Raw genomic sequence first — 15,156 nt, 5'->3', positions numbered from 1 at the left:
TTTGTAACTGCCTCCGGGAAGGGTGCACCTAACCACCAAGTCGGTAAGGTTCAACAGTGGTCAATTATCTCCATCCTCTCCCTCCACTCTTCAAAGCTTAATTGCTCTGAACAAGTAACGCAAACCTTGGCTGGTGCCAGTGACCCAGAGGACAATGTTCCTGCCTGGGCGTGTTTGTGCTGGGCTGGGCTGGTGACTGATGGCCCACATGGCTCACCTTTGTTCAAAACATAATATGTGAAGCTGGCTTGGACAGAACCAGAGCTTGCACAGTTAACCTTTGCCCTCCTCAGCCTTCCCCCTCTGTGCTCTCTTTTCTGTCCTGTCAGCACTTTCTCTGGGGTTGGTAGGAGCCTCCCTGAGATGAGGGAAACCGTTCTGAGAGGTGATGGGTACTACAGCCGTGGATGGCTGGGCCAGGAGGGGAACCAGCATCCGCCTGAACTCCCTCTGTGTACCCCACCTTGCCTTTAGTTCTGCTGTTGAGCTAAACCAAGAAAGCCAAGGGCAGTGGCTGACGTTTTGCAGAATCCCCAGACTTAACCCTGTTTTACTCACCCTTCCCTCCCTGCTGTATCCCCCCTCTCTCCCTGCCCAGTACCTGCCACTCGGAGGTCACAGGCAAGGGCAAGCTCCAGGCCTCCGCCCAAGGCAAACCCATCCAGAGCTGCAATTGTGGGTGCAGGGAAGGCTGCTGTGGAGGTGAAGAATGGCTCAGCCTGCAAGGCCCTGGCAGGACCAGGACAGGGGCTCAAGGTTGGGGAGGGGCTAGCTGGTTGGGACAGAGGGCTTCATTGGTTCCAGGTTTGGGGACCTCATGTGGTACCTCTGCCAGGTTATCTTAGAAGTCACTTTTCCTATCTGGGAAAGTTTGGGGTCAGCTGGGGAACTGTAGTGGGGAGATGGGCTGAATGATCCCTGCTCATGCCAACTTTCCTGCTCTCCTCCCTGGGACTGACCTTTCTGTTCTCCCTTCTTGTTCTGTGTGCCAAGCCATGTGCTGGGTGCTGGGAACACAGAATTGAATCAGACATGGGGAAGGCAGACACGTAAACAGGCAGTGATGACCCATGGTGATCAGTGCTCTGATACTGGAAGCTAGGGTGATGGGTCAGGGAAGGTTTCCTGGAGGAGGCGGCACTGGTGGTCTTAAAGGATGAGTAAAAAGTTCAAGTAGGGGGCTGGCCCGTGGCTGAGTGGTTAAGTTTGCGCGCTCTGCTTCGGCGGGGCCCAGGGTTTCGCCGGTTTGGATCCTGGGCACGGACATGGCACTGCTCATCAGGCCATGCTGAGGCGGTGGCCCACATGTCACAACTAGAAGGACCCACAACTAAAATATACAACTATGTACTGGGGGTCTTTGGAGAGAACAAGGAAAGAAAAATTTAAAAAGTTCAAGTGGTCAAGAAGAATATTCTAGGCAAAAGGAACAGCAGTTGTCAAAGCCTGAAAGCACGCTTGGTGAAACTTGACTCCTCTGGGATAGCCAGGTTTGAACCTTGAGGGCACAGGCGTGGGGGGTTAGAACTAGAAGGGTACAAAGACTGAAGAGCCAGAACTCCCTGTTGGAGAAATGCTCTCTGAACTCTCTTGTCACCCTCCTCCTTGTAGAACCCTTGTGCCCATCCCTCTTGGGAGAGTCATCTGTCTCTCTCAGAGCTCACAACAGAAACTGTCCTCTCCTAGAGTAGAGGATGGTGGGTGCAGTGGGGCTGGGGTCAGCAGTGCCCCTGAATGCCCTCTGCCCCGCTCCAGGGCCCTTACCAATCTCAGTCATCATGCCTCGGAGTCGCTGGACAAAGACCTCCACCTCCGCCTCACTCATCTGCTCCCGCTCCTTCAGATCCGCGCCTGCAGATGGGGAGGGGTTGGTGATAGCCCTTGGGGAATGACCCAGTCCTGAATCCCAGGCTGTTAAAGGATCCACAGCAAAGGAGACTTGAGAAGCAGCCAGAGAGGAAGAAGAAATACCAGGAAAGCTCGGTCAAGGAAGCCAGGGAGGAAAAGGGAAGGTGAGGGGTCAAAAAAACGGGAGATGCAACCACGACAAAAAGATAAATGGGACATCATAAAAATTAAAGACTTTGGTGCATCAAAGGACACTATCAAGAGAGTGAAAGGACAGCCCACAGAATGGAAGAGAATATTGGCAAATCACATATCTGATAAGGGATTAATATTTAGGATTTATAAAGACCTATGACTCAAAAGAAAAACCCACCGAGAACAAAGGACTTGAATAGACACTTCTCCAAAAAAGATGCACAGATGGCCAATAAGCACATGAAAAGATGGCCATCAGCATTAGTCATTAGGGAAATGCAAATCAAAACAGCAATGAGATACCACATCACACCCAATAGGATGGCTATCCACAAACAATAGAAAACAAGTGTTGGCATGGTGGTCGAGAACCCTGGTATGCTGCTGGTGGGAATGTAAAATGATGCAGCCTCTGTGGAAACCATTTTGGCAGTTCCTCAAAAAGTTAAACAATTAGTATATGATCCAGCAATTCCACTCCTAAGTATATACCCAAAAGAACTGAAAGCAAGGATTCAAACAGATACTCCACACCAATGTTTCTAGTAGTAGTATTCACAGAAGCAAAAGATGTAAACAACCAGTGTCCATCAGCAGATGGTTGGATAAACAAAGTACAATGGAATATTGTTCAGCCATCAAAAGGAAGGAAGTTCTGATATATGCTACACTATGGATGAACCTTGAGGATACGCTATGTGAAATAAGCCAGACACAAAAGAGCAAATGTATGATTCCAATTGTATGAGGTACCTAGAATGGGCAAATTCATGGAGACAGGAAGCAGAACAGAGGTTACCAGGGCCTGAGGGGGCAGTGGGGTGTTGCTTAATGGATACAGAGTTTGTCAGGATGATGAGAAATTTCTGGAAATGGACAGTAGTGATAGTTGCACAGCCTTCTGAATATATTTAATACCACTTAATTTTATACTTAAAAAGGGTTAAAATGTGAATTTTTTGAAATGTGTATATTTACCACAGGTTTTTTTGGGTGAGGAAGATTGTCCCTGAGCTAACATCTGTGCCAGTCTTCCTGTATTTCGTACGTGGGACGCTGCCACAGCATGGCTTGGTGAGCAAGGTGTAGGTCCACACCTGGGGTCTGAACCCGTGAAGCCCAGGCCACCAAAGCAGAGTGCACAAACGTAACCACTACTTCACCAGACCAGCCCCCCAGTGTTTAGAGTATTTAAAATAAGGGGCCAGCGCAGAGGTGCAGCGCTTAAACGTTCTGCTTTGGTGGCCCGCGCGCGGGTTCAGATCCCGGGTGCGGACATGGGACCACTTGTCAAGCCATGCTGTGGCAGGTGTCCCATATATAAAGTGGAGGAAGATGGGCACGGATGTTAGCTGAGGGCCAATCTTCCTCAGCAAAAAGAGGAGGATTGGGGGTGGATGTTAGCTCAGGGCTAATCTTCCTCCAAAAATAAATAAGATAAAAATAAAATAAAATAACATTTTTTTCCAGTTTTATTGAGAAATAATTGATGTACATCACTGTATAATTGATTATTTTTTAAAAGGTGGGGTCACTGGGGTCCAAGGAGGCTGAGAGGGCAAATAAGATGAGAACTGAGAAGCAAGCACAGGATACAGTTGCATGGAGGTGGGCAAGGACCTTGGTGAAAGTAGTGACCATGGTGGGATCATCAAAGGGCAGGCAGCAGGGGCCTGAGGAGGGACTAGGGGGTGAATATAGTCCCTTCAAGTCCTAGACTATAGGAAGGCAAAGCTGGGAGAGCTTTTGGAAGTCTGATTAGTTGCAGCCCCTCAGTGACGGATAAGGAAACTGAGGCCCAGAGAGAGGCTGGGAGTAGCCCAGGATTCCAGAGCAAGTCAAAGGCAGACCCGGACCTCCTGTAGCCCCCTACTTCCCCGTGCTTGGCTGGGATAATGAGGAGTGGAGCTAACATGGCTTGAAGTGACCTTGATAGAGGAGGTCGGACAGAAATGGAGCCAAAGGAAGAGGCCGGGGCAGGGCGCATTGTCAGCCTGGGCAGCTGGGTCGGGCAGGCCTCAAGCCGGCCTCCGTGATCCCAACAGCTCAGACCTAGAGACCGAGCCACAGCCCCTTGAGAACGCCTCAAAACCATGCTCCTCGCCTACCCTCCACGCTCCTCCTGCCTCCCCAGTGACCCTGCTGCCCCTCCCCAGCCGCCCCAGAGCTGGTTCTTAGCTCAGCCCAGCTCTCGTTGACTGGCTTCTCTTTGTGGGCCTGGGATGTGGCATTGCTCATCTTTGAAGTGGAAATTCATGGCGCTTATCCTGTTGGGAGGACAAATGGTGCAGGGCAGTGGAGAGCTTTGGTGACAGGGACGGAGATCTTGTCGGGGGGGCAAAGGGGCACAGACCTCCATTTTGGCCGCTGACCTTGTGAACATCTTTGGACTCAGTTTCTTCATTTCCTCAGTGAAGGGTCAGTATAGAGCATGGTGTAGCAGAAAGAACAAAGATTTGGGGGTCAGAGAGGCCAAGTTCAAATAGCATTCTATTCTACTTCTTACGAGCTGTGTAAGCCTAGGTAAGGAATTTTACCTCTGAGTCTTTGGGTTCACATCTGTAAAATGGGAAGAATGAGTCCCAAACTAAAGCTGCCCTAAGTTCTCCCCCAATGCCTGCAGGCTGCTGGGAGCCCTGCTGGGCCCTGGGCGGCCAGGGGAGGACACCCACCTGCACAGAACACACCCTTCACTGCACTTCTGAAGAGCAGGACACGCACTTGCCGGTCCTCCCGCAGCTGGGCCAGAGCTTCCAGCAGCTGCAGAGGAGACCCAGTCAGATGGAGCCCAGCCCAGCCCATCCCACCGGGTGCCTGCCCTTTCTCACCTCGCTGACGAAGACGTTCCCCAGGGCATTGCGGGCGCGCGGTCTGTTCATCAGAATCTCCGTGATTCCTGCAGGGGACAAGGCTACCTTGGGTGAGCCAGCTGGCCTGCTCACCCCTGGGCTGGGGGCCTGGAGACAGGAGGCCTGAGTTCTGGACAGCCTCTACCCTTGAGCAGTGTGACTTGGGGCAAGTCACACACGCCCAGGGCTCAGTTTTCCCAACCATAAAATGGAGAGAGTAACCTTTACCCTCTCTGTCTCAGAAGAAGTGGAAGGGCTTGTGAACCGTGGAGTAACATGGGCAGAGGGACAAGAATGACCACCGCAGTGGTTCCTGCCTGCTTCTGCCACTGTTGGACACCCACACCTTCAGTTTCATGGCTCCCTCCATTATTCACTTCACAGCCAGGCTTATTCCTCTGGATGAGTTATATAACAAGTTCAATGAGTTCGAGAACAAGGCAAACGCCCTGCTGGCCACCACCTGGAAATCGCGCATGCTCGCACTCAACCATAGCTCCCCTTTCCCCCAGAGTAACAGCTCCTGACTTGTATGGTAAGCACTTCCATACATTTATTTACAATTTATCACCCAAATATTACCCCTAGATATAGTTTACACTTGCTAATTTTAAAAAATTTGATGTGCCTTTTAAAAGCTCATTAAAATCCCCAGGTTCCGCCTCTAGCGGTGTCTTTCCCTCAAAAGTTACTTATTAAGGAACCTGGGCATTTGACCTGTAGGGCTTCCTGTGGCCTGGATTTTGCTAATTGCACACTCATGGGGCAAGTCAGCCAGGTTCCTCTGTCCGGGAATTTAGCCACTAAATCCAGAGGCTTGAGCACACTCGTGTTCTGTCCCCTTTGGCAAGAGGATAATGCCTGCCTGCCCTGCGTGATGTCCTCTCACCAGCAGTCGCCAGCCTTCTTGAAGGGGTTTTCTGTGCTCATTTAATCACTGTCTTGCCTTCCATTCACTGAAACCTGCTGCAGTCTAGCTCCCACCCCCATCACTCAGTGGAAACGGTTCTCGCCAAAGTGACCAAGGCAACCACATCACTGACCAAGGAGCATGCTTCCATCCAGGTCCTAGCTTCGGAAACAGTCAACTCTGCTGACCGCACACATGCTCCTCCTTGGACACTCTCTGCCTTGGCTTTTTTTTTTAAATAGACAAATTTTTTAGAGCAATTTTAGGTTCACAGCAAAACTGATAAGAAAGTACAGAGAATTCCCATATATTCCCTGCCCGCCCCCATGCATAGCCTCCCCCAGTATCGACATCCGGCACCAGAGTCGTACATTGTTATGATAGATAAACCTACACAGATGTGTCATTATCGCCCAACATCCATAGTTTACATGGGTTCACTCTCAGTGTTGTACATTTGACGAGTTTTGACAATGACTAATAACACGTATCTGTCTTGTGGCCCCATGTCCTCCTGGCCTTCCTCCTACGTCTCAGCTGATACCTCTGCATTTCTTTTTTAGGTTTTCTTATACCCATTTTTAAAAATTCTTAATTCATTTATTCAACCTATATCTATAATAAGTCCTGGGGATGTAATGTACAGCCTGGTACTTTAGTTAATGATACTGGATTGTGTATTTGAAAGTTGCTAAGAGAGTAGATCTTAGAAGTCCTCATCACGAGGAAAAAAATTTGTAACTTTGTGTGGTGATGGTATTAACTAGACATTGTGCTGATCGTTTTGCAACAGATACAAATATTGAATCATGTTGTATACCTGAAACTAATATAATGTTATATGTCATTTATACCTCAATTAAAAAACCCAACTCTTGCAAAAGTAAGATAACACAAAAAGATATACAAATGGCCAATAAGCACATAAAAAGATGTTTGATTTTAGTATCAAATGAGAGTTTTAAAAAAGCGTAATGAGGTAAGACCACACACTCAGTACAATGACTAAAATGCCCGAAAATAAAAACCAAGTGTTGGTGGGGCTGGCCCCGTGGCCGAGTGGTTAAGTTCGCGCGCTCCGCTGCAGGCAGCCCAGTGTTTCATTGGTTCAAATCCTGGGCGCGGACATGGCACTGCTCATCAAACCACGCTGAGGCAGTGTCCCACATGCCGCAACTAGAAGGACCCACAACAAAGAATATACAATTATGTACTGGGGAGCTTTGGGGAGAAAAAGGAAAAAAATAAAATCTTAAAAAAAAAAAAAAGTGTTGGTGGTGAAAAAAATAAAAACTCTACATATCTATCGAACAGCTCTAATATATAATAAATTGTGAGCGTTATGAGTTATGTAACAGTGCGGCCCTCGGTGCTTACAGCCGAATATGATTAAATTATAATACAAGGCCATGGGTGAGGTAAGTATGTGAAGTACCACACGATTACAGATGGCAGCTCACGGACCGAGACATTTGAGCAAGGTGAGAATTAGGTGAAAATTTTCATTGGAGGAGTGAGGTATGGTGGGAAAAATACTACAGGTAAGGGACCACGCAATTTTTTAATGTCAAAGTTCCTGAAAGCTCAATCCAGTATCTCTTTATTCAGTTATTTGTACAATCATGTATTTGACACATGCTGGCCTCTGTACTAGACACTGAGCCAGAGACCAGGGCAGACACGGTCCCTGTCCTCTCAGAACCTACAGTCTAGCAGAGAAGACGGATATTTAACAAATAATCACTGTCTGTGATGAGAGCACAGAAAAAAAGGACAGGAAGGTGGGAGCTATAGATGGGCAAAGGGTGTCCCCTGATATAGAAGGTCAGCGACTTCTGGAGGGGGAAGTGATCTGTAAGCTGAGAGTTCAGGTGAGTAGGAGTCAGCTAGGCAAAAGTTTGTGTGTGTGTGTATGAGTGTGTGTTGGGGAGGGCAAGCCCGCCCCAGGCAGAGGGAGCAGCACCGATGAGGGCCCTGAGTGTGACCGGGCGGGGAACCGTAGGACGGCTCTACAAGATTTGTAGAGCGGGGCCACTTAGGGTTTTTCGGCTGGACCTGAGAATTAAACTGATATAAAACAGACTAACAGGAGAAAAGCATACGAATTCATGTAAGTTTTACGTGACACGGCAGCCCTCATAAGGGGATGAAAACGCCCCAGAAATGGTGGAACCTACATGCTTTTATAATGGCTTGATCACGAGAGGCAACTGTGGAAACTCAGTAAACTGCAGGGGAGGCTGAAGGAAGACAAGGATTATTCTAACAACGTCTGTACAGGGTTCTCTTGGCTTTGATTTCCTATCGAAGAATGTTTCCTTTGTCCTGGTACCAGGAGGGCATCTTTCACATGGGAGTTTTTATCTCGTTTTCAGGAATAAAAGGGGAGATTAGAATGCGGGTCGTTCATCTGCTGTGTTTTAAAGTGCCTTAGCTCAAAATAATCCTTACACCAAAGTGGTATATTCTGAGGTGGCCATATATTCTGCCACCTTTCAGTGCCTTCTGGAACTGGAGTTCAGAGCAAAGGGAGAGCCGCATGAGGTGGAGCAGAGTCAGGAGGGCCTGCACTGCTCGTCTGCCCCTGCCGCTCCTCCCATGCGCTGTTTGCCTCCTGTGTACCTACAACTGCCCTGCCTACCTGGCCAGCCCAGAATTCTCTGCGCTCCAAGCCTGAATGTCCAGCCGTGCACTTGACTTCTCAACAGCGTGTCCAGACATGATCAGTCTCTCCTGCTCCCTTGGCGAGGGAATGACCTGTCACCCCACAAGTCTGTCCTATTGCCTCCCACTTCCTCACCCCCTGAGGCCTGCCAAGTCAACCTCTGAAATAGATCTCAGATCTTTCAGCTCATATCCCTCCGTGCAGCCACTAACCTGGTGCTGGCTCTTTCCTCTATTACGTGGGTCACCCGACTGGCCCTCTTGGACGCAGTCACGCTCCCCCTCCTCCCTCCACTTTCAGAGTCATCTTTCTAGCCCAAATGTGACCAGGTCTCTCCTCTCTCCTTTTCATCAAAATAAAGGCCAATCCTTAACACCACCCACAAGGGCCTTCACAATCTGGCCCTTGTGCCCCGCTCTGGCCTCAACTCACTCCCCTAATCTGGGCCAGGTCCTGGGGAAGAGACACCAGTTCTGGGCAGGGGCTCAAATACTTCTATCCTTTCTCAGCCGTTTCTCCTCCTCTAAAATGTCGGGGGTGGACTAGAATAGTATTTATCAGTCCTTTTGCCTTCAAAGGCCCCTCACTATTTTCTCCCAGAGTCCTCAGCTTTGTCTGTGGAACAAGCAGTATTTATTAAAATGGCATTCTCAGTGTGAGTTGATCTGAGACACAGAGAAGGGCGAACGAAATTTCAGGGCTCTGAAGGGACGAGTTTTCAGCCAGGAATCAGAACTCTGGTCCAGGACAGAGAACTGTAACAGTCAGGCTGTGTGGGCTTCCTTGGCCTCCCCAGAAACCTTCACAGAGCTCTTTGAGCCCAGCAGGCCTAGAGGTCCCACAGAGGAACTGTCCCCAAGGTCTCTTCCAGCTCTGGTGCTCCAGAAGAGACAATGCTGCAACTCTGGGGAGGAGAACCTGGCAGATACAGAGAAACCACAGCAGGGGTTTATGGAAACGGTCCCGGTCCAAGGTCACTGTGGCAGCAGACCCTAGAGCGGCCCCCAGGTTCAATCCTGGATAATCCCCTTCCCTTGAGTGGGCAGGACCTGTGAATTGCTTCTTACCATCAGAATACAGCTAAGGTTGTAAAATGTCACTTCCAAGATTAGGTTCAATTCTATGGCGTGATGACGTGTTACCTCAGTGATTAGGTTACCATATAAAGACTGTCTTGCTAGTGCACACTAGAGAAACTAGTGGACCTATGGAGAAGGTCATGTGGCAAGAAACTGGGCAGCCCCTAGGAGTTGAGTGGCCTTCTGGCCAATGGTCAGCAAGAAAAGAGGACTTCAGTCCTACCAACACAGGAGGTGAATTCTGTCAATAAGGTGAAGAGCTTGGAAGATCTCTCCCCAGTCAGGCCTGTGATGAGACCACAGCCCCAGCCAACTCCTCAATTGCAGCCTGGTAAGACCCTGAAGCAGAGAACCCAGCTAGGTTGGGCCTGGACTTCTGACCTACAGAAACTCAGATAATCTGTGTGTTATTTTAAACAACAAAGTTTGTGGTAATTTGCTATGTGGCAATAGAAAACTAATACAGTCATGACGTCCTGGGATTGACAGAAACTTTCCTCTCCTCTGTGCTTTCCTCTTCTGTCTTTCCTTTCTGACTTACTCTCTCCCATCTTTAATCTTTATCTCCCTCTCTCAGAATACTAGCTGCCAAATCTTAAGGTGCTTGGCTCAAACTACAGCTCAGTTACACACCAGCTCCATGGCCTTGGCAAATTACTTTACCCTTCTGCCCTTCAATTTCCTAGTCAGTAAATAGAAATAATAAGAAAGTTGTTCTGAGGATTAAAAGAGATAATACACATAAGTGCTTAGCCAGAGTTTGTAGGTACAGCGAGCAGGGAAAATGCGCAGATGCTGGGGAAAGTCTAGACCCAAAACAAGGTATGAACTCCATGCTGGAAGCCCTGAGGAGCCAGGCAGGGCGTCTTTGGCTTTCATTCATTCTTCTGACAACATTCAATTTGCACTACCACATGTCGGGCCCTGGAGAAACAGAAGGTCTCAGCCATGGGCCCTGACTTCTTAGTTGAGCCTTGATTCTCAGAACATCGCCCTTTCTGCGCCCCAGCAGTGGGGCTGGGTCTGCACTGCAACCTCCCCACTCTTACCAAACCCACCATGCCACTGGCTGATGCTTTCCTTAGCAGCTGACCTAGGGTGAGTTCCGTCTGGATGGCCTGGATCACGGGCTAGGTGATGTGCGTTTAACAAGCTCTTACTACATGGAAGGGAAACTGAAGCCCAGAAGAGAAGAGAATTTACCCAAGTCAACAGCTGATCCCAGCTAGCAATCCTCACTCTCAAAGACCTAACAACCCATGAGGGAGACAAGTCCAGACATGTGGAAAGTAAAGGGACAGGAGGGGATGGTAATTCCAGCAGGATTTCCATAGGGAGAGAGGAAAGGAGACGACCCAAGTCAGGGCATGGCTAGAAAAAAACACACAGCTGGGACAGCTTAAAAGAACCCGTTGGTAGAAGAAATAAAATGGAAAGTTCAGGTTGTGGTGGAGAACCTCGAACACCCTGCCAAGGAGTGGAGTCGAGCCATAAAGAAGAGTGCAGAGTGGTTAACAAGCCAATCCCATTTTCAAGGGAAACAGGTAACGTGTGACATTGCTCTGGTGCCATCAGCCCAAGTGGAAGGCAGAACCTGTGGCTTCTAACATGAACATCAAATGACCCCGAATCATTTTGGGGGGGTGGGGGAGGCATCTCCTGCCTGAGTCTCCTCCCTGCTTCTGCTTGGTTTCCTCATTTCCTTCTCTCGATGACTTTCTCCTGCCTTCTGTATGCCCTCTGGCAGGGACAGAGGCTTAACCTGTTGATCCTTGTTATTTCTGGATAAAACATTCTGCTGTTTGCAACTGAGCCCTAAGGTCTATGACCCATGATGCTTTTTTTCACTGATGTACAAGTCTGTGTTTTGAGTAAATGAATCACAGAAGAGGCAGTGATGACATGATGTCTGAGAACACAGGTTTTGAAATCAGACCTTGGTTCAGATTGCATAACTTCACTGTGCCTGTTTGTTAATCTATAAAGCGGGGCGAATAACTGTCTCAAGGCAAGTGCTGTTGCCAGTTTGGCAATGAACTAAGCATGAGATTAAGAGGTATTCTCTAAGACCCAGCAATCACACATGGCCAGAGAAATTCTCAAGTGATGTAGCTGGACGCTGGCAGCCCCTATGTGTCCATCAAAAGTGGGGAGGCAGGGGCCGCCCGGTGGCGCTGCGGTTAAGCTCGCACGTTCTGCTTCGGCAGCCCGGGTTGGCCAGTTCGGATCCCGGGTGCGGACATGGCACCCCTTGGCTCACTATGCTGTGGTAGGCGTCCCACGTATAAAGTAGAGGAAGATGGTCATGGATGTTAGCTCAGGGCCAGTCTTTCTCAGCAAAAAGAGGAGGATTGGCAGCAGTTAGCTCAGGGCTAGTCTTCCCCCCCCAAAAAAAGTGGGGATGCACACTAGAGCCTAGTATGCAATAGCAGGGAGCAAGGAACTAGATTTATATGGCAAAGCTGCTCTTCAAAACTTAGTATCAAGCAGGGAAAAGGAAGAAATAGGAGCTGTATAGTACACTGCCGGCTGTGACAATTAAAACTTCTACACAAACAAAGCTACATCAAGCGCAGGGAGGAGGGGTTGGGACTGGGGAGAAAAGAAAGGCGAGAGAAGGACTTTGCCCTAATGGCAACGTGCAGCGGACTGAGGAGCGTGTGCAACCCCATCAAATGCACTTGTCCAAAAAAAATCCACCACCACCACGATGCGCAATCGAAAGTGTTTTCTGCGTGTGACCCCTGCGAACTTTCCCCTTTGAGTCAGCGGGAGGCAAAAGTCAGCAGCCGCAGGGCCGGCGCTCACGGTGGAGCGCACCGCGCCCTCCCCCCCCCCCCTCCGCGGCCCTGCACAGCGAGTCGGATTGGCTCCGCCGCCTCGGCCCCCCTGGAAGCCTGCCCGGACCCTTGGCCCAGGAGAGAAATCGGGCTTTTAGAGCTCCTGCTGGGGGATGCGGGGCGCTAGTATCTACTCCTACCCCTGAGCGACTCTTCTCCCCTTCCTCACAGCCCCAGGCCACCGAGTGGGGAACTGACGAGACCAATATTGACAGTCTCACCCCAACTAGGGTCGGGGCGGTCAGTAGGTGGTCACCCACCTTTCGGGCCTTAGGGAGGCTTGGAGAGCCTAGACTGGGATGCAGGAGATCTGGGATCAAATCCTCAAGCGCACTGAGCGACCCGCCTTCCCCCTGCTGGTCTCAGTCTTCCCGCGGGCAGTGGGCGCGCTGGCCACCTCTCCGGCCCGGCAGCGGCGCCCGGCGGGCCCTGCTCAGCGCGCCCGCGCTCGTCCCAGCGCTTCCTGGGCGCACTTACCTTGGTCCGGACCCTCCAGGGCGCGCACTTGGATCTCCCGGCCCCTGGCCGCCCCATCGGAGGCGCAGCCGCGGGTCTGAAGGGGCTTCCAAGGGCGTAGGAGGCGCAGGGCGCTGGTCAGGGGGCGCAGCATCGGGGCGCAGGCTGGAAAGAGGCCGCTCGGCCACTTCCCTCCGTCTGAAAGTTCGCAGCTCGGCCGCGAGGCCTTCGCAAACTGCTCCACCTATGGGCCGAGAGGCCCACGCCGCTCTCTGCGCCTCCTGGAGACCGGGAGATCTGGGTAGAGGAAAGCCCAGCTCTGCTGTGTGGTTTGTGTCAACCTCTCTGAGCGTCAGTGTTTTAATCTGTAAAGCGGGGCTAATAGTAGTGGCTACTGTCAAAGATAACGAAAGCCGGACCTGAACTCAGCTCGGATTTGTACACAGGTGACTGGGGGTTTTAAAGGGAGAATGAGGGGATAGAGAGGTGGATGAGCGGGAACTGTAGAGTCGAGGAAGTGAAAACTTCCAAAAAGTGGGAAGCGGGGCGGGGTGGGGGTTAGTCCGCGTGAAACCCATCTGGGTTTGCTGATTGGTGCTTCTCCAACCTTAGGCTCCCAGAGAGATTAGGAGGTCTCAGCCAGGGGTTGGCTGGAACAAACAGTCAATTCTTTTGGCATCCTGGAGTTTTCTCAGGTGGGCACTTTAATTGGGACTAGGGTCATCGTAAGGATGTGGCCTTGAGCTGTTAGAATTATGTTCGTGTTTAAGCCAAGGTTGAGGCCTAGTAGAGAAGACGGCTCGGAGGGGCCTGGCTAGAGTTTGGTGAAGGAGAGAATCTTTGTTACTATGTCATGGTGGTATTGAATGGAGTGTGTGAACCTTGCTGACACATATACCCAATAAATGTTATCTCATTTTTAAAATGTCATTTCATTCATTCTAGCATTGTCTGCGTTCACAGACTTCACTGCCTCACCTCCCATTCGCTCCTCAACTCATCCCAATTTTCTGCTCACTAATTGGATCGCAAAAATGTTTGTGAGTGTGAACCCCTAGCTTCCGCCCCACTGTCCACCCAGACTGCTTTTGTGGAGGTCATAGGTGGCCCTCTTTAGTTTGTTCTGGGCCGATCAATAAAGAGTGTTCAGTGAACACAATCTCCTCCCCCACCTTCCACTTGCTGTAGACCCCAAGGCCACTAACAATCCTGGCCTACAACCAATAGCTGCAGTGTTAGGCAATCTAGAAATAAAATTCTCTCTTTTGAAAGTCGTTGGTGCTTGCTGGGGTCATCGCTATGTCCAATAAGGTTTGGAAAAAAAATGGGCTCTAACTTCCTTCCTGGGTCCGGTGGGAAACTCTAAGTTCCTCTCTGTGCCCATCAAGATTAATTGAGATTTATATCAGTCCTGGTCATTTCTGACCCCTCACTCTTGCTTCCAATGAATTAATTCAGGTTATGGATCATCTGGCCATCCCTCCATGTCCCTTTTCTATATATTACTGGATACAACTCCAATTCCTTCTCTCCTTAAAGAATCACAGAGACAAGACTGTAGGAGAAAGATTTGTCAGAAGGTTGGGGAGCAACTGTGGGACTTCACCTCTCATAGTTAGAGAGGTTAATGCTAACTGTTACGGACCGAACTATGTCTCTCCAAACTTCACGTGTTGAAGTCCTACCTCCCAGGACCTCGCAATGGACTGTATTTGGAGATAGGGTCTTTAAAGAGGTAATTAAGTTAAAATGAAGCCATTAGGGTGGGCCCTAACCCAATAAGACTGATGTCTACATAAGAAGAGGAAATTTGGACTCAGGTGACTGTAGAGGATAGACCATATGAAGAGAAACGGAGAAAATGGCCATCTACAAGCCAAGGAGAGGCCTCAGACAAAACCAGCCCTACTGATACCTTGATCTGGGACTTCTAGCCACCAGAACTGTGAAAAAATAAATTTTTATTCTTTTTCTTTTTCCTTTTTCTCCCCAAAGCCCCCCAGTACATAGTTGTATATTCTTCGTTGTGGGTCCTTCTAGTTGTGGCATGTGGGACACTGCCTCAGCGTGGTTTGATGAGCAGTGCCATGTCCGCACCCAGGATTCGAACCAATGAAGCGCTGGGCCGCCTGCAGCGCAGCGCGCGAACTTCACTCGGCCACGGGGCCAGCCCCTAAATTTCTATTCGTTAAGCCAGCTAGTCTGTGATACTTTGTTATGGCAGCTGAAGCAAACTAATCCACCAAATAAAGAAAGTTCTTTTCCTAAGAGGAAATCTGGTGCCTAATTCTTAAAATAACAAGGTGCCCCTTCT

At 49.8% G+C, this 15,156-nt stretch overlaps 2 protein-coding genes across 12 annotated transcripts in view; one reads left to right on the top strand and one right to left on the bottom strand.

Annotated features, from left to right (window-relative positions):
* The window catches only part of SCP2 (sterol carrier protein 2), a 161,478-nt gene that overhangs the window by 5,256 nt on the left and 141,066 nt on the right, over nt 1–15,156 (top strand). The window lies entirely within an intron of this gene.
* The window catches only part of ECHDC2 (enoyl-CoA hydratase domain containing 2), a 42,190-nt gene that overhangs the window by 10,850 nt on the left and 16,184 nt on the right, over nt 1–15,156 (bottom strand). For 2 of the 11 annotated variants that reach the window (XM_046660153.1, XM_046660157.1), the window contains exons 1-5: nt 12,864–13,081; nt 4,872–4,939; nt 4,716–4,803; nt 1,765–1,851; nt 602–694 (exon numbers count right to left, since the gene is read on the bottom strand). In XM_046660153.1, the coding sequence (XP_046516109.1) occupies nt 602–694; nt 1,765–1,851; nt 4,716–4,803; nt 4,872–4,939; nt 12,864–12,996 (469 nt within the window). In that variant the 5' untranslated portion in view covers nt 12,997–13,081. Of the gene's footprint in view, nt 1–601; nt 695–959; nt 1,008–1,764; nt 1,852–4,715; nt 4,804–4,871; nt 4,940–12,863; nt 13,084–15,156 lie in introns of those variants that run through there. The other 9 variants (XM_046660158.1, XM_046660161.1, XM_046660156.1 and 6 more) reach the window with 8 other exon arrangements.

The sequence above is a fragment of the Equus quagga genome, chromosome 5 (genome assembly GCF_021613505.1).
Source record: "Equus quagga isolate Etosha38 chromosome 5, UCLA_HA_Equagga_1.0, whole genome shotgun sequence".
Classification (NCBI taxonomy): domain Eukaryota; kingdom Metazoa; phylum Chordata; class Mammalia; order Perissodactyla; family Equidae; genus Equus; species Equus quagga.
Note: the sequence above shows the minus strand (reverse complement) of the source record. Positions and strands in the feature narration are given on the sequence as shown.